The 25,527-nt window shown below is 33.1% G+C and overlaps 1 protein-coding gene across 2 annotated transcripts in view; it reads left to right on the forward strand.

Annotated features, from left to right (window-relative positions):
* Positions 1-25,527, forward strand: part of spg (dedicator of cytokinesis spg) — a 158,776-nt gene that overhangs the window by 125,745 nt on the left and 7,504 nt on the right. Inside the window, exons 11-24 of one of the 2 annotated variants that reach the window (XM_085952372.1) lie at positions 2,094-2,217; positions 2,302-2,450; positions 3,557-3,725; positions 4,490-4,624; positions 12,132-12,378; positions 13,977-14,172; positions 15,185-15,420; positions 16,160-16,306; positions 16,474-16,599; positions 17,854-18,013; positions 20,707-20,935; positions 22,344-22,361; positions 22,944-23,106; positions 24,547-24,660. In XM_085952372.1, coding sequence (XP_085808498.1) covers positions 2,094-2,217; positions 2,302-2,450; positions 3,557-3,725; positions 4,490-4,624; positions 12,132-12,378; positions 13,977-14,172; positions 15,185-15,420; positions 16,160-16,306; positions 16,474-16,599; positions 17,854-18,013; positions 20,707-20,935; positions 22,344-22,361; positions 22,944-23,106; positions 24,547-24,660 — 2,213 coding nt within the window. The remainder of the gene's footprint in view (positions 1-2,093; positions 2,218-2,301; positions 2,451-3,556; positions 3,726-4,489; positions 4,625-12,131; positions 12,379-13,976; positions 14,173-15,184; positions 15,421-16,159; positions 16,307-16,473; positions 16,600-17,853; positions 18,014-20,706; positions 20,936-22,343; positions 22,362-22,943; positions 23,107-24,546; positions 24,661-25,527) is intronic. The other variant, XM_085952373.1, reaches the window with a different exon arrangement.

Below are 25,527 nucleotides of genomic sequence, written 5' to 3' on the forward strand. Positions count from 1 at the left end.
AGACAGTAATGCAAAATTTGTAGGTATCGATTTTTCTATTAATCTATTCGCAATATGAATGAGGGACAAAATAATTGGTTTTTAAACCACTTACGTACCTATCTATTATATTACTATGTAATATAATTTTAAATAATCTTTTATTTATATTCTAATTGGTTATTTATCTTAACACTTTACCTATCGTGAATATTACACAAATTAGGCACGCACAATACCAGTAATGTTTGATAAACATCAGCAAATTAAATATAATAATGTTATAAACATACTTACAAATTATAATTATATGTTTCACCCAATATATTTTAATCAAACTTGAATCGTCTATTGTCACTAATCTACCAAATATTGTTACTGCAATATTATAAAACTACAACATCAAATAACAGTTTAACTAGAGTTTAAGACTGATTTCACTTCTTTCCACTTTGGAATGTCATATTATATCACCATACTAAAAAAATATTACATCTGGCATACATATTATAAATACTGCGTCCAATGTATAAAAATGAGTGAATGAAACTTATGCAAGTAAACCCAAATAAAATGAATTTCTCAAGGCCTGAACAAAAACGATGCATGAGTGCGAGTGAGAAAGTATTCGGCACCCTTACAATCTCTGCGACACGCGCTATAGTAAGATGAAAGGTCTACATAATTGTGAGCTAGTTTCCAAAAGTATCGCCATCAAATCGGGGCGAAACGCTTCACATAGCGTTGATAACTTGCGAGCTCGTGTTGCTAAAATTGATATTTTTTGTGTTAAACATAAAGTCAGTGGTAAATATTTTTAGTTAATTAAGTAGAAAAGATGGTTCTGTGTGTTGTCTTAAAATGTGGTAGCCGTACTGATAAGCAAGAAGATTGTATTACGTTTCATAGGTAAGTTGATACATGTTCGTGATAATTTATTTGTATTTTATTATATATTTTAATATCAGTGACCTAGTGTTTCTTTAAAATAACTTAAATTATGGATATCTTTATCTAATGGTTGAATTTTGACCGCTTAAAAATACTATATAACGTAAAAAAATAGAAAATTAATTTTATTTCTGAGCGTCTAGTGCGAGCACTAGCGAAATGGTCTATGGTCTCGAACATTTGTAGACGAATGCGTTCGCTCGCCCACAAACCAAACGCGAGGCACGCGGCTTCATTTAGCAATGCAACGGGTGGCTTCTAGATGTATCTATAGTCTAAGGAATTTCTAAAATTAATGACATCTGTGAAAAAAAATGTGAAACATAAATAATTATTTTAATGTGAATTGGTGTTTTGAGTGTATCTTCAACCATCTGTTGATAAATCTTCAAAGTAAACATTGCTATTCAATTTCTTTTTTTTAACAAAGATGCATACGTGCCTAAAAAGGCCATTGTAGGTTGTACGGTTTGTAATGCTTAGATACTATAGGACACCATATTATTAGCGGAGGCAGCAGATAAAGTGTTCATTAAAATAAAACAGAATAGGTATGTATTGCCAGAAACAGATTGTTAATTGAGTGAGTTGACTTCAGTGTGGTATTGATACATTATTGAAAATGACATTGCACACTTTTTATCCACGGTGCGAGCTTGCACTCACATGTGCTCACGTGATGTGGTAACAATCTGTTTCTGCCTTAATACTTATTCTACATAATGTATTAATGATCAGGACCAGTTTCATTGCTTACAATATGACATTTTCAACTGATCAGTCCTGTCCTATTGAAGTGAATGAACCGGTTCTAATATTAAAATATGTTTTATAATATACATAGTGTGTATTATTTAAATTAATACAATGACTTTCCATCATGAACTTATAATTAACATCATCTCATTGTATTAATTGTTATTATAAAATAAATTACTGTTTTCTCTCTTTGCGAAGCATATGGGCCTCCACAGATTGAAGATTATTTATTATATATATAAATGATGTTTTATAATACGGCATATGACTGTGGAGTCTTTCCTTTACAAAATATATATTCACAAAAATATACAAATGTTATTAGGAGTGTGATGACACATAAAATATTCATTAGTTGGTTAAATTTATATCAAAATGAAAATGCTGGTAATTTTTAATTTCAGCTCGAGATAAGGGCGAGAAGAAGCTGTTTGGATTTGCATTTGCTCGCCTTATGGAAGAAGGCGGAGCCACAGTTAGTGATGGCCAACATGAACTTTATATTTACAAATGTGAAGATCTAGCCAGGTACTTCTATTAATGAACACTTTTATAAACTATCACAATAGTTTGAAATGAATGTGCCGATATGCCAATTATTTAATTTTTTAGATTGACAAATGGAAGTTATCTAAACCTACCGAGCAGTTCTAAGGATATTAACTACGCTAAACAATCCAGTGAATGTGTATTCTCAAGGAGCAATAAAGAAGTGGTCTTCATAAGGAGTCTTCTATGCTCAACAAAATTGACGCAAAACAGTAAGAAAATACAATACACATCAACTTTTAATCTCGTGCAGACTACAGAATAATTCATTACTTCATCTATAATGTTTATAATCTAAGAGGAACATGCATAAAATGGAAAATTACAATAATTTGAAGTAAGGTCAATATTATGAAATCGTAAAGAATAGTAAAAGTATGCAAACGGCACAGTATAAATTGAATAGTCATCAACGAATAGTAAAGTTAGTATTATAAACTTGTAATAATTTAATGATAACTTTATCACAGTGGTGTAATTGTTAATCCATGCATGGTAATAAAGTACTTCCAGTAATATTTATTATTCAAATGGCAACACAGTCTCCATGCTACTACTACACCACTTCATGTTTATTGACATTCATTGAAAGATCAATATCAGAAATCAGCTGATAATTATCATGAAAAAGATCTGATTGTTTTATCTATTATCATATTTTATCCTAATCAACCTTTTACATAAAATTTTGTTGGCTCATTAGTATGATTATTCCCAGTGTTTTTGACATTGTCATCTTATTTATTGCACTTCTGTTGCAATTAATTAGGCACCCCGTAAAATAAATATAGATAATATTTTACAATGTGAATGTAAAATGCTTCCAGTGACGTAATATCCTAATGCTTGATTCTAAAAGTAGTTGTAATTCTGGGGCTATAGGTAGGTCCTTTTCGTGTAATCTTCCCCGTAACCTTTTAAATTTTGTACGATATCTTTAATGAACCTAAATATCAATCAAAATTTGGATTTACTATATCTAGAGTATGGATCCCACATATTCCTGATGTAGATACGTCTTTTGAAGCGTACTATTTCTTTATTTCTAGTCGTCATAAATGTTCTGAGAAATTACAAGGTTCTCAATCCCCGCAGCGAATGCAAAACCCTCACCAATAACTGTCAGTTTAACATTAGCAATATTAGTGTTTACCATTTTGTATTATTCTGTGTCTGTTTCTACACCGGTGATGTCAACGGGTTTGTTTACATTTGTTTTGCCATTCGTTTTTAAGCCGTTCGATTTTGTGACATTTCTTGCATCAAGCTATAAGATAATGTCTTTAACAGTTGTTATTATAGTTTGTCTTCTTCTCAGGTGACCTGCTGGCATTGCTCCAATGGCGTGCCCATCCTGAGCGGGTTCAAGAAACTTTACTACGAGTCCTACGCTTAGCAGATCGTTTGCTCTGTGAAGAGTTGGTCAAATTCTTACAAGATGTGTTGGATGCTTTATTTGCACTGTTCTCTACTGAAGACGGAAACAGGTATGATATTATATTAACTCTTTATCTCAGGCAAGTCCAACATGTCGATCACGGGATGGGTTTTGGTTGACTGCACATGCCTATAAGAATTGAGTCGTGAAAATGTAGAAAGGATGTAATATTATGATTTCATGAAAGGAAACATTAACCATTCTTATTTTTATTTCCTTAACCAGCTTATATGACAGTTGTCAAAATTAAAATTAACCATAAGAAAGCTTGCATGACCTCGTTGTATCGCTTGATTCGTATTGCATCACTCGCAGCCTGCTGCGGGAGTGAGTGAGAAAAGAGAAAATGTGAATCCTCACGTTTTAAACTGATGCATTGTTTCCTATTACCGTCACGCAGTAGGCTCTTTGCGCAGTTGGAGAATAGTTTGTATCGTTTTATCTCTTTGTATAGAAAATATTATTAATTTTGTAATTCTTCAAGTTATTTTATTAATAAGAATGCGTGTAAGTCATAGTTTTTAGTACAATTATTTCAGAAGGCCTATAGTGAATTACATAGTTATAACGAGTAGGTAACTAATAAATATGATAACAAAATTTTCAGGTTTTGTGGAACCAACTATCATTTATTATTATTTTTACTATACGCTTAGCCAAATATAATACAATTGTTTTAGTTGAAAATTGACAATGGGAGAAAGTGGTAGATCACTGCCAGTTTTGATACTGGATAGTAAGTACAAAGCCTGCTTTATGTCGTACATCCTATGTTGGTTATTAGTTAATAATGATTTATTTGATTTGTTTCAGTACTCCGTATTCTGGAACAGTATTTCTTGTTCTTGTCTCCATCTTCAGCTTATTGGACGAGAGCAAGTTTCAACACTTCAGACCTGTCATGGACGCATACATTGACAGCCACTTTGCTGCAGCATTAGTTTATAAGTATGTTGTAAATTTAAAAAAAATCCTTTATATTAAAGTAAGATTTTTCTATGGCAAGAGTCAGTGTATACGAGTAAATTACCCTAAATTGGGTGAACAAGAAAATTTTAGGAGTAATTTAGGACTAAAAAATATAAATAAAAAGAGGTAATAGAAAATATACAAAATGAAAAAATTCAATTAATGATATAATGTGTAGGTACGTGAGTTTATTAGGTTTTTAGTATAAATATCCATCCCTTGGCTGGAGCATATGGACACCACACAGCGCCTCTAAACTTGTGATTATATTGAGATGCATGTCAATGATGGAGTAACCTAGTAATGACTCTTTGTGAATTCAATAATATTTTGAACGGAACCCTACCCGGAGACCATAGGTAATAGACAATAGAAAATACATAGTGCCAACCGCTAAAAATAAAAAACTCGAGATTTTGACATGATTCGAAAATGTGTAGGCATGTAGAAAATGATAAAAAATGTTCATTGAGTCATGCAGGTGTCGATGCAGTGCAGTACAACATGAGGTGACCTCATTGTTGTTCTGGTGATTTCAGCAGATTTTGCTAACTGACAATGTTTGCTTAACCTTTCCCTTACCATGATAAAAAAATTACGCCCGTTCCCATGCCGTCCACTCAGTGTCCCGATAGAAATTTGGCATTTTAAGGCATTTTAAAAGCTAATTGATTGCTTCAAAAGGTAAAGTATGTTTTTAAATACTGTTTAGTCATCGTTTAACATTTTATTCTGTGTATATTACATGCAATTATCTTATAATCGTGTATAATATCGGACATCGATAAAAGTACGTCATATCTAAGCCACGGCGTGTCTCGGTCTGTTTTAAATGGAACAACCAACATACGCTGCCATTTCACGGAGAGTGGGGGTGGCTAATTCATCCGAAGCGAACGAGGGATGTTATTAGGTAGGATAACATCTGTGTGGACTTGCGTTATCACGTTCACCACATAAAATAATAGTTATAATTTTGCAATATCGATTCCCTATATAATTTTAAAACACTGTGATCTTATTGTATCATGTTATTAAGTATTTTTAAAAATCGTATTTTAAAACACATTAAAATAATATACTTACATAAGAACAATTAATCAAGAAAAATACTCCGATTGATCGTATAGTTTCCACTAAATATATTTTAATATCATGTTTCTTATGCTGAAATAATACACATTAATAAATATAAATAACTACGCTACTTGAACTTATACGCACGTATTAAGTCTATACCTCTAAGACTTTAGATATATCTTACCTACTTTTAGATAATTTCCCTAGTATATAAAAAAAATACTTATAATTTTGCAATATCGATTCCCTGATTATAATCTATAATATAAAAATGAATATTTGTTAGTTTGTTTGTTCGTTTTTTTATGCGCTGCCATACCGTTCATCCGATTGCGATAAAACTTTGTCAACTTATTGCTTGCACTTGCGCGCAGATTATAGACTATATCTTATACATACAAATGAAAGTCTGTCTGACATATGCGTTCCTATACCATTCATCCGATTGCGACGAAATTTTGGTGAATTGATGTGTGCACTACGGGTGCGAGTCATAGACGCTAAATGTAAAAGCAGCTGAAATGGTGGATTGCTTTGAGAGAAAGATCCTTAGGCGGATATACGGACCCATGAATGATGATGGGGAGTGGAGAATTAGGTACAACACGGAACTATACCGCTTATACCAAGATTCAAAACTCTCCAACTTCATAAAACTCCAGAGGCTAAACTGGGCAGGCCATGTCCAGCGCATGCCTGAGTCACGGATACCGAAGAAGATCCTCGAAGGAAACCCAGGAGGAAAAAGGCCAGTGGGAAAGCCACGCACACGATGGCGTGATAATGTTACAAAAGATGCCAACCAGATACTAAAAATCAGGAACTGGAAAAGACGTGCGGAGGACCGTTCCGGCTGGAGGATAGCGGTGGAGGAGGCCAGGGCTCGACTTGAGCTGTAGCGTCATCGAAGAAGAAGAAGATGTGTGCACACCCACAAAGGTTTCTGAATTAGAAAAACTATTTTCTTCTTCTTCATTATATCTTCTTTTATTCATATGGTTCCTATACCATTCATCGGATTGCGATGAAACCTTCGCCAGTTGTTGTGGCAACACCCGCAAAGGTTTCTGAATCAGTACAACCATCTTCTTCTTCTTCGTCGTCTTCATTCTATATTCTTTTATTCTTATGATTCCTATACCATTCGTCCGATTGCAATGAAACTTGCGTCAGTTGTTGTGCCGACACCTGCGAATGTTTCTGAATTAGTACAACAATTTTCTTCAACCTTTTTTTCTATTCTATCTTCTTCTATTCGTATGCGTTCTTATACCATTCATCCGATTGCGATGAAATTTTGATCAGTTGTTGTGCGCATGCCCGCGAAGATTACTGAATTAGAAAAACCATCTTCTTCGTTATATCTTCTTTTATTCGCATGGTTCCCATACCATTCATCGGATTGCGATGAAACCTTCGTCAGTTGTTGTGGTAACACCTGCAAAGGTTTATGATTTAGTACAACTATTTTCTTCCTCTTCTATTCATATGCGTTCTTATACCATTCATCCGAATGCGATGAAATTTTGATCAGTTGTTGTGCGCATGCCCGCGAAGATCTCTGAACTAGAAAAATCATCTTCTTCTTCTTCATCATATCTTCTTTTATTCATATGGTTCCTATACCATTCATCCGATTGCGATAAAACCTTCGTTAGTTGTTGTGTTAACACCTGAAAAGGTTTCTTAATTAGAACAACCATTTTCTTTTTCTTCTTCATTCTATCTTCATTTATTTTATATAGTTCCTATACCATTCATCCGATTGCGATTAAATTTTGGTGAGTTGTTGTGTGCACACCCGCAAAGGTTTCTGAATTAGAAAAACTATCTCTTCTTCTTCATTATATCTTCTTTTATTCATATGGTTCCTATACCATTCATCGGATTGCGATGAAACCTTCGTCAGTTGTTGTGCTAACACACGCAAAGGTTTCTGAATTAGTACAACCGTCTTCTTCTTCTTCATCGTCTTTATTCTATATCCTTTTATTCGTATGATTCCTATACCATTCGTCCGATTGGAATGAAACTTTCGTCAATTGTTGTGCCCACACCTACAAAGGTTTCTGAATTAGTACAACAATATTTTTCCTCTTCTTCTATTCGTATGCGTACCTATTCCATTCATCCGATTTTAATAAAACTTTCGTCAGTAATTGTGCCAACACCCGCGAAGGTTTCTAAATTAGTACAATTATCTTCTTCTTCTTCTATTCGTATGCGTTCTTATAACATTCATCAGATTGCGATGAAATTTTTCTCAGTTGTTGTTCGCACACCTGGGATGGTTAGTATTATATAAAATACAAAGTTTGTTGTTTGTTTGTTCCATCCAATTTTGAATTTTTTACTACATATTAATACTATTAATAACGTTTGCATATTTTGGATTCGATTTTAATTTACAGTTCTTTTGTTTGACCTTTACTCCTATTAGAATTACTTTCATATTGTATTACACAGATATTTTAATATTAAAAAGATAATTTCATTATTATTTTTTAAATATCTAAGGTAAATGTATCCACTAAGCGACCCTGTGCGAAGCCGGGTATCTCACCTATAATATAATTTCAAAACACGTTAAATATTTATATAAGAATAATTAAAAACAAAAATAATTCAATCTTATAGTTTCCACTAAAATTATTTAATGTTATGTTTATTATGCTGAAATAATTACACATAATAAAAATTAAATCACTACGCTATGTGTACCTATACGCATGTAGTAAGTCTATAATATACCCACCTTTCGAGAATTTCATAACAAGAGGTTTTCTAGTCTATGTTAAAATAAATATATTGTATCTCCATAAAAATGTACTTTCATACATATTATATATTGCCAAACTGGTAGGTGCGCAGTGTTGCGAAGGTAGGCACGAAAAGTTTTACACAAATAAAGCCACGTCATGATTGCAGTTTGCAAATAAAGTTTATAAAACAGCCGCTAGTTATAAACTACATAAAAACAGTCCTAAAAAACGTTGTTTGTTAAACTGTCTGAAGATAATATGTAGACTAATTTTTTAATACCTCACTTCTATACTATTGTTGAGTGTGCTGGCTATCTCGTGAAAAAATGATATACAAGGATCAAATCATAATATTGAAATTTGAGGCAAATTTGTTAACGAATGATAACTGTTGTTAAATTTGTCTATTTAGTTAAAATTAAAAAAAAGTGAATAAATCAATGCAAGGACCACTAATGCATTGACTGATTTAAAAAGACAAAGTGAAGGCATACATAAAAAATTGGAGCTTTGGAAATCAAAATTTAAAAAAAAAATCGTCATGTTTCCACTTTTAAATGATTTTGCGCCAGATATATTGAAGCAAACAAAAATCTATTTACTGAGCGTTATGATAGTTTGCTAATGCACTTTCCCCATTATTTATTTCACAAATTTACTCTAATAGTAAAAAAATCATTTGATTTCAAAACTATGATATATTAAATATGTAGGTAGTTGTACGTTTGATGTGATACCTATATCATGAGTGATATATGTAATGATAACTCCCGTGTATGTGTATAATTTAGGAAACACTACATTATAGTACCACACTGCCCTTAACCTCAGAGATAGGTAGGTGGGCCCGACAAATATCCTGGCCTAGGGGCTCGCTTTTCGCAAAATCTTTTTTAAACATCCATCGCATGAAAAATAAATTAATTTAAATAAGTATAAGTAGTAATATAAGTAGTAAAACCTTGTTTATTATTTATATATTTAAGTTTTCTTTATTTTTGTATTAGTGCCTACATTTTTGACTATTTAAAAAGGTGTCTGAATTATTTAATGAAATAAAGGGGGGAGGCGCCAAGTTTCATTTTTTTTTAAAAAGGAGGCGTAATAACATTAAGTTTGGAAATCACTGATGTATTTGATAGGAACCGTAATTTAATACTTGTGTATTTTTGTAGATACTAAACATTATACTTACCTACATATAATAAAACAATCATTAGATTTACTTAGGTGGAAGATAACGGTGTGAAAGACCCCTTACTTCAAAAATTGTACTGAATTCCACACCACCGTGGAGGTACAGTTAAATTGCGGGTTTTTTTAAATCTGTGGTTTTCCCATTACGACTATTTCATTGTACTACGTTTTAACTTAATTTTCTAAGCATAACATATTATACAAACTACAAATGAATATATCTACATAATATTATCTAATTAAAATTTAAATGGTGACTCATAACTTTATATTATAATATAAAACAATCGAAATAATAAAACTACCTACTATTATATTTCTAAGAAAAATACTCACTTTCTGAAATGCAAAATATTAAGAATAACATTACCTACATAATATATACAAAATACATAAAAACATTTTATACATGTGATAGAGGTATTTTTTGCAATTTACATTAAATTTAGTCAATACCATTATGTACGGACTATGTCCAAAATGGTATACCAACATAAAATGAATTGATTTTACAGACATGGGGTGCAGAGAAATGATATTATATTATGTTTATACCTACATCAGATTGAGTATGATAACATTTTTATAATAAAATAATATTATTTGGTACTTATGACATTAAAAGCAAAATTAATAATTAGTAGGTAATCTTAAATGTATTAGTCCTACCTAAATAAATTCACTGATTTCAGGGACATAATAACATGGAGTTAATGTTATAGTATAATAACTACATGTAAATGCAACAGTTTCAATATAATTAATTATTTAGACATGTACCTACTCACTAATATTATTTTTTTTTTAAAAAAAAAAAAATAAAAATCAGTAAGCACTTATTCATTAGACGTAACCAACTGAAAGAAAGCATAGTGGTTCGTACCACGAGAATGTCGTGTATACTATACTATTGAAAATACTAAAAATACTTTCTGCGACTATTGTATACCTACATACTTCATAAACAAAAGAATATCTAGTTGTATTTGAAATGCATGTCCTGACTAAATAATATTCTTTTCGGGCATAAGTTATTATTAGTAATTTATAACTACAATATAACTTATTATAGAGGTAGAATATGCAAGTACTCATATGCACAAAGGAAAACCGACCGCTTGCTGTGCGTTTTTGTGCAGGTCACTCGAGGTAGGTATATTTTCAAATGCACATGTTCCACAAACTGATGTAAACTTTACAGACCTTGTAATAAGGGTTGGTATTCTTCTAAATCTGGGTAAAAAGGTTTTTATGACATGCCCGAGATACCGGGAATTTAAGGTAAGTGTTTAGGAATAAACGTCATATGAAGCAAAGTTAACATGATAAAATAAACACTAATAACATTACATTAAGGGTTAGTTTGGCATTTATCGTCAGATGCACGGAACATTTTAAATTTCAAGGTTCGTTATATTATGGGAGGATTTATACGAGCCATCAGTCATATAATTAAATTGAACAAACACATAAATTGGTCTCGCTGTTCTAACAAATAACATTTTATAATAGTGTCTCACTTTACAAAATTATTATGTGGGTTTCTCTAACGTATATCTTTTTACATAGCCCTATCACTGTCTTATCAAAATATCGATCAGACTTTGGAAAATGATTAATTTTATATAGAAAACATTCAATTAAACTACTTGTGCATTTTTATTTTTACGCATAAGCATTTTATCTACAAATAGCTAAAAGTAGATTTTTTTGTATATAATAATAAATGGGGTATCCATGATTTAAGGGCCTAAATAAAGTGCGAGTTCTTCATGGCAACGGGAGTGTTAAAGGTTCAAAATGTACTACGGGATGGGAGCATCAGTCTAATAACATTTTAAACACCAATAAAAACGACATTACACATTTTTTTTTCCGTAGCGGCAGCTTACTGTGACATACACCTCAATATATTTCACACTTAAGAATCCCTGTCATTCGCCAGTCTTTTTTGTGTCTTACCAGTTACTCTGTAGATAGTATTTAGCTTCCAAGATGCCGGAATTCGGTTGTCCAGAATATCAAAATTTTAAAATTCAGCAATTTTTTTTTTCATGAGAAAATAGCAAATCTCACAGTGCATCACATAATATGCTTCCATAGAGAGTATTTCCGGGCAACTATCAACTATAAATTAAAATCATGGGATTTTAAGACAGAGAAAGAACAGTTTTTGTCGCATGGGATATTCCAATTTTGAAATACATTATTTCAGCTTAATACTCAATGACAAATAAAAAGAAAATGTAATGTTGCTGTCAATCGTAGTAAAATTAGTTCTTAATTAAATTATACAATGCATATAGTTGGATATAGCAAGTCCCACACTACACTACATTTACTCTCATGGGCATATAATTATGATTCTAATTAAAATTGTTGTACTTAACTCATTTTAATTGAGTCTTTTGTGTGTTTCATTTAATAATCATTTTGTATTATTCTAGGGGTTTGTTGAGTTCAGTACAACACTGTGCCGAATGGGCACTGGGAACTGAAAACCAGGAGCCAATCAAAAAGTGTTTTCGTTCATTGGGAGTAATCCTACGGCTGGCTGTTCAGAGCCGACGGCTGTTTGCCCGAGCCACTGGTGGGCAGTACGAAGACAGTTTCCGAAGAGATCTGCGGGCTGCTGCGGCCGCCCTTGCCACCATGCTGCGCCTGCCACCCACTGATGCAATATTACCAACACAGGTGAAAACCTTATAGTATTTATACCAGTAATCAATTATTTCATATTGAATCTTTTGGTAAGATTTTAATAAATTGTTGAAATTTAAAAACAAAATTACCAAACTTACAGATTGGAGATAGATGTGGGTTATGAGGCTGAACTATAATATCATGAAGATATTATATATGATAATATATGGGTCACAATATGTGACTTATTTATGTCAAATGGTTTTCTATTAACAATAGGATATTCAATTTGTGTCATTGGTATAGAAGTAATAATATGTAGGTACCAAAAAATTGGATCATGTGATTCATATAAGTATTTAAATCTAACGATCCCGGGATCCTGCAATTCTAAAATAACATAGAAATTGTAATTTGCGCCTAATGAAAAAGTGATGTTTCAGAATAATCAATATAATTTTTTAATTATGACAATGTATGTATGTATCACTTTCCTTTTTACATCGAAAATGTTAAGTAGTTTTCACGTTTTTTATTATATTTGATATGTGAAATTTAATAAGTTTGTTATAGCAAATCTTTAACCTACCAGAAACACTTAGTGCAGTGGTCGGCAAACTCATTAGTCAACAGAGCTAAATATCAACATTTCAACAATTGAGATTTCTTTTGAGAGCCAAATTTCTTAAACTGAAATTATATACCTATGTAGGTACCTACACTGTTTATTAACTTAATAAACTTTAGTTAAAGATTTAAGTCTTATTTTACCTATAGGTAGGTACACTGAATAAAACTTGATATCATACATGATAATGATCTTATTTATTGATAAAAATTAAATTGTTAGTAAGATATCTATAAAAGTAAATCATGACAATGACTGACAAACACTCAATGTGAATAATAGCCTTGCATCTCTTTGGAAAGTTTGGGTAAGTCAGGTTTGTATGTTGATGTTTTTAATTTTAAGTCTTATTGATGATTCCAGGTTCTCGTCAATAAGACGAGTTCTCAATTTACTGTTGATTTCCTCTCTTAGAAATCTCTTTACTAACCACAAAACATGCAATATTAATATTGTTGGAAGATTGTATTCAGTAATTAAATACAGAACATGATTTTTCTTGACTCTTCCAAAGTTCCTGAACTGTTTTCTTCCTTGCATCACCGACAGGATATTTAGTGCTAAATGACGCGTGATTATTTGTAAAGTACCCCTCCAAATTTGACTTCTTGTTATGCGCCAATTTTTACCGACAAATAATACAGGTCGGTAAAACACTTAAGTTTTGAATAAATGCGAAATTCTCGGTCCATTCAATTTTAAATTCACGGTTTTCGTCATCCGTTTTTCTTTGCTTCTATTTTGTAGCCATGTAAAATAGGGTAGAGAGCATTTGTGTCAGAGCCGCACTCAAGGGGCTAAAGAGCCACATGTGGCTCGCGAGTCGCGGTTTGCCGACCACTGACCTAGTCTAAACATAGGAAGGAACTTGCAATTTGAGACAATTGAAGCAATATTTAAAAAAATCTTTTACTACATCTTTCTTTTGACCATGTCCTTTTCATTTGTAAATGTGTTTGGTTTCTTTTCGATGAATATAAGTGTTTGCCTAATTTGTGCTTGTGAATAATATTTATTCCAGATCTCCCTGCTGGGGTCATGCGGAGCCGTGATGGAACAGGTTGGTGAGGCACTGGGGGCGGTGGAAGGCGCTCGGGCAGCAGCCGCTCTGCTGGATGCCCCCCAGCCTGCCCCTGCTTCTCCCCCTGCCCTCGCTCGAGCCCGACTTCACGCCGCCAGACAACTTGTTGCCACTAAACTCTTTACTGGAGATGATGGTAAGCTTTTTACCCAAACCTTATTTTAATGACACACTAACACAGCGAACTAAGAAATAATAAATACATAAACATTTTTTTAATTCAATGAACTTGGAAAAAATATACATCGATTATATTTTCCGTCGTCGTTATATGTTTTTGACAGCAGACACCAATAGTTAAGTTGTCTAGGTTCTTATCAGGGTAAAATGCATCCAATTTACTGTAAAGTTCTGTACATGATACTATGGAAAATGTAATGGTTACATATTTTTTCGAAAGTCAACATGGGGTTTGGTGACCGATATTGTTCAGTAATCGAAATTTGTTTGAAGTCGGCTGTCGAAGATTATCTGTTGATTAGATTTCAACAAGTTGGGGTATAGCTTATACTGCATGAAGATCAATGTGCCTTTTGCAAACCATTTTTAGATTGCAAATAATTTCGATCAACTTGAAAGATTTCTTGGTCACTTACATTAGCGAGATTTGAATGAGTCAGACATAGACTGGCAACAGTACAACAACTTAATTATACCAACAAGAAATTCAAGCAGCACAGCCCAAAGTGACTGATATAGCACTCGAAAGAGTTATTTCACGATTTCACAGTTAATTTGAAAAGATATATTTGTATTCTGAATATATGTAACATTTCAATGGAAGATATTGATGAAAACCTTCTTTTTCCAAATGGAGTTGTGTGTGGTTTCCCACAAAATCTAAATCACTGAAGCGAGTTTCAGTTTATCATAAGTGCTATTTTTCTATGCAAAAAAATATTGCCTTTGACTCTTTGGAATTTATATGAAAACTAGTAGACCAGGGGCCCTTTTTCAGCTTCACTTGCATACATTTAGGCTGTATCTCTAAAGAAGAATATCCTTAATTTCAATCGATTTTTTTGCTTTGTCTATGATATTATATATGAGAATTTATGGAGTAAATAAACTCGCCATGACTTATTGGCCATTACAGAATTTTATGCATGCAAGTTATTTAGTTTCATAAAATATTATGTTGTTAACAGAATCTCGAAATGTACTACTCGCTGCCATATGCCGCCACGTCCGCTGTCATTTATCGCGTCGTGATGAACTGGAAGAGTGTGCAGAGCTCCTTGGAGAAACTTTAGCTGCTCTTCACGACAACACTCGAGAAAACAATCCCCTCCCTCCTGCGCATCTTGACGCTTTATGTCTAGGAGTATTAGATGCTCTCGTTGATTCATTGCTTAATCTCGTCGGCCGAACTTCACCTGTTTTGGTAAGCCATTTACAAAATAATATCATTAAGAATATTTTAATTAAACTAAAAATTCATATGATTTATCACAGGTCAGTCAAAAATAAAGATGTGTAAAATACGACAACAACGGAAACAAGATAATACAAACATAAAAACAAAGAAAGAATTATAATAACATGTTAAAACTAAAATTTGGAATAATGTCTTGGGGTTTATATGATAGCTTTTCGATAATCTAAAATTCTTTTCTGTATTTCAGAGCCATAATATGTCTTCTCAGCCTTACGAAGATTATCATATAATATGTGGGGTTTCAAAAGTATTCATAGGTATTATTGTGAACAATCTGTCTGATAACCATGCCTATATAAAAGAGATTTGCTAATGAAATTGCAATGGTTTTCAAAGTGTGCAAAGCAGGCTGTTTGAGAATATTAATAATTTCAGACAATCTTAGTTCAATCACAATGATAGATTCGTAAGCTTTGATAGCAGTATTCTTCAGGTAATAACAGAATGTAAACTGTTCTTCCTTAATCGTTACCATGACCATTGTCATAAACCGTTTTCATAAACCCACATTTAACCTTTATTTCAAAATTCATATTTTCATCTTTATAGAATCTTTATACATAAAGAAGTTTGTAAACCACTAACGTTTAAAAAGAAAAAGGTTTACTATTTTCTTTACAATTTTTTCCCACTATTCAATTATCTGTAGTATTTTGTTTAATCATCGGTTGCATTTTTATTATAGGGTTCTCTAACAGCTTGTTTATTGGGCTTATTGGAACTGGTGGAAGCTCCTCAACTGATGAGACTTTGCGACTCTCTCGCTCAGAAGCCATTGAAAGACTTTCTCATGAGAACATTCCTGTTATTTACACATCTTATTGAACTCGAGGTTTGTACCGTTTGTTACTTATTTTCCCCACCAACTTTGAATAGATCAAATTGAAAAAGCTGTACATATATGTGTTGGATTATAATATTATATATTTTCAATATTAATCATCATTAGTACTACATTTTGAGTTTATTATATTCACTGACAATATCTGAATTCGACAGGTCTTCCCGAGTGATTGGTTATTGATGCGCGTAAGTGGATGTGCAGCTCTTCTGAGAGGTCTTCAATTGCTTGCGCCGCCTTTGCCCCAACGATTCTTAGGACCAGATCCACCATTTGATAATCAGGTAACTCACAAACACCAAATTATACTTAACTTTCAACTGAATACACCATTTGTAAAAATTTTAAAGTTCGTCAAACATTGGTAAAATCCAGTTGTCTAGTAGGATCGGAACACAGAATATTGTCAATAATTTGAATATATATAAACGATGTAAACCAATTCTTAAGATAGTACATATTGAAATTAGAAATATTAGCTGATTAGCTGATTTTAAGGTGAATTTTTGGGGGAAAAACTGTGTCCCAGTTAGAGATGTCAAAATGTATCGATACTAGTTATCACTATCGAAACAAATGTATTGATACCAAAGTATTGAAATATCAGTACCTATCAAAATATGATCATTGACGTAACATCGAAGTATCTGTCAAAGAGTATCAATACTTTTTTGACATTCCTAGTTCAGGTACTTTTTTTATTTGAGTGTATGAATTCTATGCAGTGCCATCTTTAGATTAATAAAGCCTGAGCATATCTTTGAGCACAAGCAAAGATCGGTCCACTTTTCAACTGTCAAAATCAGATCCCAGATTGCTTGACATATTGATTTGCCCTTTCTCGTTTCAAATTGAATTATAAAAATTCTCAAATCAAATATATTAACTATCAGTATTGTTTATAAATAATATACATTCCTGTTATTCATCAGCTGTCAGTCAGACTAGTCCTTCACACGAAAACCGGTGATAATATCGATTTCCAAAAAATATATAGCATTGATATATGCATTACATTTGTAGAATAATGCTAGTGTATGCTAGTGTATGCTAATGTAACTCATCTATCCGAATCAAACCATTCCCTGTGTGAACACGACAGACGCGTCATTATGAGCACTCTATAGTCTATAGAACAATGACAGGTCATCCATAGACAACAACGAGAGGGGCGGAAAAAGTAGGACCAGTCGTTGTGAATGTATCGGCTTTCTACTTGAGTCGGCAATGATCTATGTCATAAAACTATGAATTGTTCATTTGAACTGTTCATCTTTCTTGATACCTTTTAATCATACACATAAATATAAATTAGTAATATATAGTACCTACCTAATAAGAATAACCCCTCTAACAAAAGCACATTTTATAACATTTTTTAAATTGTAAGTTTATCTTTGATTATAAAATTCTTTTTCAGGTTTAGTTTTAGTTAGATGAATAATTAAATTAAAACACTTTAAAATGTAAATTATCAATAAAATGTCTTAAATTGCTCAAGTTCAATAGAATATACTAATTTCTGAATATATTTATAGGTATGGAGTGCTTATTTGGGAGCTATGGTAAGGTTCTTGAGACAGCCAGCTCTTCAAGCCGAGGCGTGGGGCCGTGGTTGGCGTGCACCTTTGCTGAGAGCTCACGGTGATCTAAGAGTACCTGCTGCACTTCATCTACTCTCCATGTGGTCACATCTTGGTAATAATGGCTTTAATGTGTATTTTGAAATGCTTCATAAATATGTTTTCTTTAAGGCCTTATCCACATGACGCGTCTCTTGTCGCGAGTGAATGTGGACACCTCAATGAGGTCACCTGTACCTCGACCGCGTGCGATAGTCGTCACGGCGCGGTGTGCTTGTAGACGGCTCAATAAGTTACGTGTGTCTTGAATGCGCGCGAGTCAAAACGCGCCATATGGACAAGTCCTAAGAGTAAAGTTGTCTTTTTAGATTAGAGTAAGGTTAGGATTGCCCTCTGAGTTTGCCAGTGAGATTTCAGATTTGTTTTGCATTTGGGTATGGGATTTTCTTGTGATTGTGGTTAACAATCGATCTTTGCAAAATAATATATCAGCTGTTCGAATTCATGATTTCAAAATGTATTCTTATTCTGTAGTTATGTATATATATCATCATCATCATCAGCCAGAGTCGATCCACTCCTGGATGAAGGCCTCACCACTGTCATACCACTGTCAATTATCATTTGTATAATAATCCCACTGTGGAGTAGTGTTAGAGTGCCCATCTTTGAAATCTTGGGAGCTTGATCCAGAATTCGTTGGGCGAATGACTTATTACTATGTATTCCTAATACTAACAGCAAAACTCTTAAGAGCATACATAAGTGAAACGGCAAATAATTTTCAACTGTATGTGGAACGAAATTTCGACTGCGTTGCCATCCGGAGAGCGATAGTCAACCTGTTTGCACGTCAATTTGTTTGGTGATGGCGTCGGACGAATATATTCTTAAATCGTGTAAAGATGACTAAAAAACGTTCCGCATGTACTTGAAAATCATTTGTACAATCCGCGCATCGCCTAGTCACGATCTTTTTAGATCATGCAGGTATAGCCTTAATACGAGGGTGGGTCAATAATTCCTTAGAAAAAAGCATTAAAACAGGTTTTATTTTTGTATTTTTTTTTTATTTCTCAACATAATTTCCTTGGAGCTCAATAGACTTGGTTAGACGTTTCTCAATTTTTTTTAAACCGTCAGAAAAATAAGTTTTCGGAAGGTCCTCAAAATAAGCATTTGTCCGATCGATGACTTCTTCATTTGAAAAAAAACGTTGTCCACTTAGCCATTTTTTTAAGTTTGGGAAAAGGAAAAAGTCACTGGGGGCTAAATCTGGCGAATACGGTGGGTGGTCGACCAATTCGAACTTCAATTCTTCAATTTTAGCCATTGATCGTAAACATGTGTGAACACGGGCATTGTCCTGATGAAAGAGGATTTTTTTCCTGTTTAAATGAGGCCGTTTTTCTTCAATTTTGTTTTTTAGCTGGTCCAATAAAGATGCATAATAATCCCCTGTTATTGTTTTTCCTTTTTCCAAATAGTCAACGAAAATAATTTCACGCGCATCCCAAAATACAGTAGCCATAACCTTACCAGCTGATTTTACGGTTTTCGCCTTCTTTGGACATGGTTTGCCTTCGCAATCCACTGCTTTGACTGTTCTTTCGTCTCGGGAGTATAGTGGTGTATCCATGTTTCATCTACAGTCACAAAGCGACGAAAAAATTCATCCGGATTGCGTTGCATGAGCGACAACAGAGCTTTAGAGGCCACCACCCTACTGCGTTTATTGTCGACTGTGAGCAAACGCGGCACCCATCTTGCAGAAATATTTTTCATGCCCAATTTGTCATGTAAAATAGAAATGACGCTACCTTTTGAGATCCCTGTAACCTCAATTATCTCACTCAACTTTAATCTTCGGTCACTTAACACCATATCGTGGATTTTATTGATCATTTCTGGTGTAGTCACCTCTACAGGACGTCCTGAGCGTGGTTTATCCTTTGTTGATGTACGACCACGTTTAAATTCATTTAACCAGTTATAAATAGTTGCAAGTGAAGGAGCAGATATGCCGTGAACTAAATCCAACTCATTTTTTATTTCCTTTGCTGTTAACCCTTTTATATTAAAATGTTTAATAACAACTCTAAACTCAATTTTCTCCATTTTCCATTTTTCCATTTTCCACAAGCAAATTTTTTTTTTAAATGTACGAGAAACACACAACAACCCGACCAATCTGATTGAAACTTCGCAGCATACTGAATCGGTAGTGCCGCTGCATGAAAACAAACCGCTTGCAGTACTAGTCGCGCCACCTGTCGGCTTTTCTAAGGACTTATTGACCCACCCTCGTATATTCAAATGCTCTGCTTTATAGTAAAAATGATAATGATACCCAATGTCTCTTTGTCTCAATGCTTGTTGTGATTGGATCATGATTTAAGTTGTGTTGGTAGTATTAGAAGTCATACGCAGGCCTAGATAAAAAAATATCACCATCATTGTCTGTTTAAAGAATATTTTGAGTGATAGCAAATGTGACCATGCAATCTTGTGCGCCTGTGGCTCCGACTCATGTTTAAGCAGTTGTTGGTAATTTTTGAAACCAATCGTTGACACGGACATCGAGTCTGGTCTGGCAAGAATAGAAACTCTATCTATCTAATAGAATTCCTTTCTATTTTACTCTAGACTCCTAACAGATTTGAAGTGGTTTTTTTATTATACGACAGGGATTATGTTTCTTCATGTAATTAGAGCATTGATAAATTGGGAGCCGGAATCGGTGCAACACTTGAAATGTAAGAACATAATGTCACTTATTACATTTTTATTGTCATTATATTATAATAGGTGATCAGAAGCTAATCTTGGCGGGTGAAATGGTCGGCCCACTCCTGGAAGTGACTTTAGTGGCTGAACTGCGAAGAGCTGCCCTCGGAGCTCTTGTTGAATTGATGGCGAGAGAAAGAGCTGCCGCCGGACATGCCAGGAGACTGGAGGCGGCACTTGTCGATCGATTGGATACACTCGTCTCCGATAACAAGGCTGATGATGAATACAGAAGACTTTTCAATACAATGTATGTAATATTTCTTATTCTAACAACACTACTTCTTTCACCTCTCAAAATATATATAAACACACTAGATTTAGTAAAAGTATTATGTAGCAATTAACTAAATGTAGATACAGCCGAGTGAGATTAAGACTGCTTCCACATAACGACTTGTGGGTGCGACAGGTGTAGGCTAGGTCTTCATGTCATGGACTGTCTGGACATGGAGAATATATATTGAGAAATAAAGATGTGTTACTGCAGAAGCTACTAGGTGCAGGAAAGTAATCGGCGGGAGATAAACTGCAGACATGCACGTCATTTCGGCAAGTCTGTAAATGGGAAATGTGCGGTGAGGCAGACCATATGTTGTAGACTTCACATTCCTCGTAACTAGCTGTTGAAGTAATGCTTGGGCACTATATACCCTCTTTTGTTAAATACCTTATCACGCCTCGGATTGCCCACATTTTCCTGCATCCATTTTTTTTGTACAGACAGTTCATGCCATGAACATCTGGCCTACGACCTGTCACATCCACATGTGTTTGTTGTGTGCACGCAACCTAATACTATCTAAATTGTACTCTCCTATTGGTTTTATGTAATATTTCATTGTTTGGTCATCAATTAGAGACCCTACTGGCCTCTGAAATTACTGTGCCAATTAACACCCTTCACTCGATTTCTAACACACACCTGTTAGTTTTATTACTTTGAATGACATTATTTCTGTTTATGAACTGAATTTAAACTAGTTTAAATTTGTTATGTAAGTCATTGACTTACGAAGACTCTGAGACACAATGATTATTTATGTCCTATATGATCGTCGGTATTATTTGAAGGTGATTTTGTTGAAGGTGATTATTCACTGTGTATTTATATTTTTGAGAATGATTATGCGGTGACAATAAATAATATTTTTCTTAGATTATTTTAAAACTATCGTCAAACGGAATCTGTCTTTCAAATGTTTTATATTTGTGTATATATTATATATGACCATGGGAAAACCTTATTACAGATGCTCACTATCTTGTCTTGATATTAATATGTAATGTTTGTTCAATTAACCTGGGAAGATGTTGGGAAAATCCACATTACCTGCTTTGTTTACAAAATTATTATTATTAAGAAAATAATAACAAAAATCCCTTAGATTTCACAGAACAAAGGTTAATAATGTTATTATCTAGCAGTAATTTGAAAATATGACTACAAATCTCTTGATAAAATTTTTGGAATTTGATGTTAGGTAACACGTGTCAATTTGCTAAATTTAATGAAAAGTAGATCATATTGCCGCACTGTGTGACATATTCTCACCAATAATAATTTGTGTGAATAATCGTTTTGAGTCACAGTCCTAAATCTCAGTTTTCATAATATGGTTTACTATTACATGCCGTTCTTGGGACATATTCAACAGGGAACATCTCAGTGCAGTGTGAGTATTCGAAATGTGAACACTGCCAAATTAGAGCTACTCGTGCCGTTTCGTTTGCTAATTCCCTCTAATTTATTTCAATTTGATAGTTTCTTTTACCAATCGTATTATTTTGTTAAATACCTACCTACCCGAATGATTCATTCATTCATTCCCTGCTTTTTAAAAGCAAGTTATTGTTTTATATGTCCGCTTTGTATGTCTTCATGAATGATTTTTAGATTTTAAATATTAAAGGATAATTAAAATGTTTGGTGTTACTGATAAATTTATAATCCCATCATGGCAGGAGTTCAACAGGTATATTATAATAATTATTAGAAATTCTTGTAAATAAAATCAAAATTGTAAAATATGAATGCAGTGAATATTTGTGAATAAATATTTTGATCTTCTTTGTGACTATCGTCATTGCAGTATCTGTGTGAAATGAAATAAAATAGGGTTCAACATCATCAAGACTAATAAATAAGATAATAATTGGATAATAAAAGTTCTTGAAAAGTGCCTCAATAGTTAGGGGAATAGATTTATAATCTCTGGAGTAGCTTTTGATTTCTTGTAAACAATGTGTTGGAATAGGTTGATGGAGCGTGTCCAAGCGGAAGAGGGTGGCTGGAGAGAAGCAGGCGCTGCTTTTGTTGATTGTGTAACTCGTCTGCTGGAGAGACTTTTGGATTATCGTGCAGTTTTGCAGGGGGAAGAAAACAGAGACAAGAGGATGGCTTGCACAGTTAATTTACTGGTAAAGTTTACGACATAATATTATATTTACCTTTTTCGAACACTTGAAGAATTAGTGGAATTTAAAATCCCGCCCTGACATGTTGTCCTAAAGTAAACTGCTACCCAGAACTTGTGGGATTGTGGGATTGAAGGGTTGCTATTGGCTGTTCGAAAACAATTATAATTACAAACAATCTTAATTAAATTTTTTGATTCATGATACAATGTTAGATTTGTATACTTCGGTGGCCGTTTTCTTCAGCTCATAACTATATTTAAACTACTTTTCCCTTATCGCTACGGTGACCATTCATCTTTTATTTTAGAGGACAGTCCTTTATTTTACCGCTTGGGGACGGCAGTTACTCGAAGGGTAGCAAATCGAGGAGAATCATTTGAAATATATAGAGATAGCTACCTAAACTTAGTAATAACAAAAATATCTTTCCATTAAAAAAATCAGCTCACTGGTTTAGTCAGGTTCGCGATATCTACAGTAAAACCTCGTTAATAAGAACACGGATAATTCAAAATTTTCGCAAAAAAAAAAGTCCCTTGAACATTATTTTCATATAAAACCATACCTTTAATTCGAATTTCGTAATTCGAAATGATTTCAGAGTCCTAGATTCAAAAATATTCAATAAATCATAATAAACTACACTATTTCATGAGCCAGTCATTGAAAATTATGACAGATTTTTCTTAAAACATCATAGATTACTTATTTTAAGAAGGTAATATGAATAATCCTGACATTTTATGACCCATTAACACACACGGAATCGGAAATAATCTATGATCGTAAACAAAATTAATGAAAATCAAAAAAATTTTTTTTTTCAAAATTTTTATATTTTGCCTCCATACATTTTATAATTCGTAATTCAAATTTTTTTTCGATTTTCGGTCCCATGGAATTCGTATTAACGAGGTTTTACTGTAGTTTATTTTCGTCGCCCTTCGACGTCCTTGGTGACCAGAAACGACACGTCCAGATTTGGGAATAATTACAGTCTGATATTTTGTTAGTGATGTATTAATACAACACATTTCTTAGATATTGGACTCATGAAAGGATGATAAAAATATTGTAAGTATTAAAAAATGGGGATGCATTTTGGCGCTGCCTAGGGGCGGCATTTTATCTAGGGACGTCACTGCTTTATCTACACTAATTTTATTATCAATGTGATTGTGAATCAGAAAAGTTTAAAAACTACCTTCTTACCTACTGTGTTATATTATTTTCTCTCAGCAATCTTAAATGAACAAAATTATGACATATACATCAATTTTCTTTTAGAACCAGCATACTATGTCAGCGCTGCTGGTAAATTCACAGAAAACATTCTCATTTTCATAATACATACCTACTCTTGTATAAAATACTCTGTGGTATAAAATAAAAGAATTCCATTGTAGGTGATTAATTTTAATTTTATTTCTCTGTTTTCAGAACTTTTACAAGAATGAAATTGATAGAAAGGAGCTCTATCTGCGATATATTTATCGTTTACATGACCTTCATTTGGCAGCTGAAAACTATACAGAGGCTGGTTACACTATGAAGGTACAAATGAAGCTTTTATTTTCAAATAGGGATAAATCCACAATTCAAGATTTGTGGTAATCGATGGTTTTTTGTTTCAAGCATAAGTAATCAATTTCTTCTTTCCATTGTAATGTATTTTCAATTTAGAATAATATGTCTATTTTTATTAGGTGATGTACCCTTCATTGCAATATTATTCGACATATAAGCATTTATTTATATCATTCGAATTAATCGGTTTCTGTAATATATTACGTTATAAACATTTTTTACGTATGCTTTTGGCGGGTCTCGAGCATATTGTGTGAAATTGTGTGAAGCTACACACAGAATTTGACTGTAGAAAGGAAAAAGGACGTAACCCTCAGTTTTTTCAAAATAGGTTTTATTGAATAATAACATTGTACACGACTAAATAAATGTTGTGTCCAAAGGATGTAAGCTGCAAATGTCGATTTGTTATCTAAATTTAGCTGGCAATTAAAAAAAAAAATAAGGAATTGAACTGGAAAAATCGACTTAACCATCATTTTTGTGGGTTTTTTCTTTAATTAACTCAATAATTTTAATATCAGATTACGAATATAAAAACCAAATTATTAATTATTATCATGCACTTCACGGTTATGTCTATTTTGTATTTTAACTTTGACCTAAAACCATAACAAAAACCTTTTTGTGCCTTTTGTAAAATTTGATGTGTGTGGATTACGTCCTTTTTCCTTTCTACAGTCGATATGTATGTATTTTTTGTTAGATTTTAACTATATGTAGACTTACCGGATTTTGGGAATATAATATGCTTTATATTATTTTCACCAGTCTCACTAAATTAATTTAAAACTAGTATTATATTTAACAATTAAAATGAATTAATGTCATCGT

Source organism: Rhyacophila brunnea, unplaced genomic scaffold (genome assembly GCF_057557595.1).
Source record: "Rhyacophila brunnea isolate RB1 unplaced genomic scaffold, BYU_Rbru_1.0 scaffold_3, whole genome shotgun sequence".
Taxonomy (NCBI): domain Eukaryota; kingdom Metazoa; phylum Arthropoda; class Insecta; order Trichoptera; family Rhyacophilidae; genus Rhyacophila; species Rhyacophila brunnea.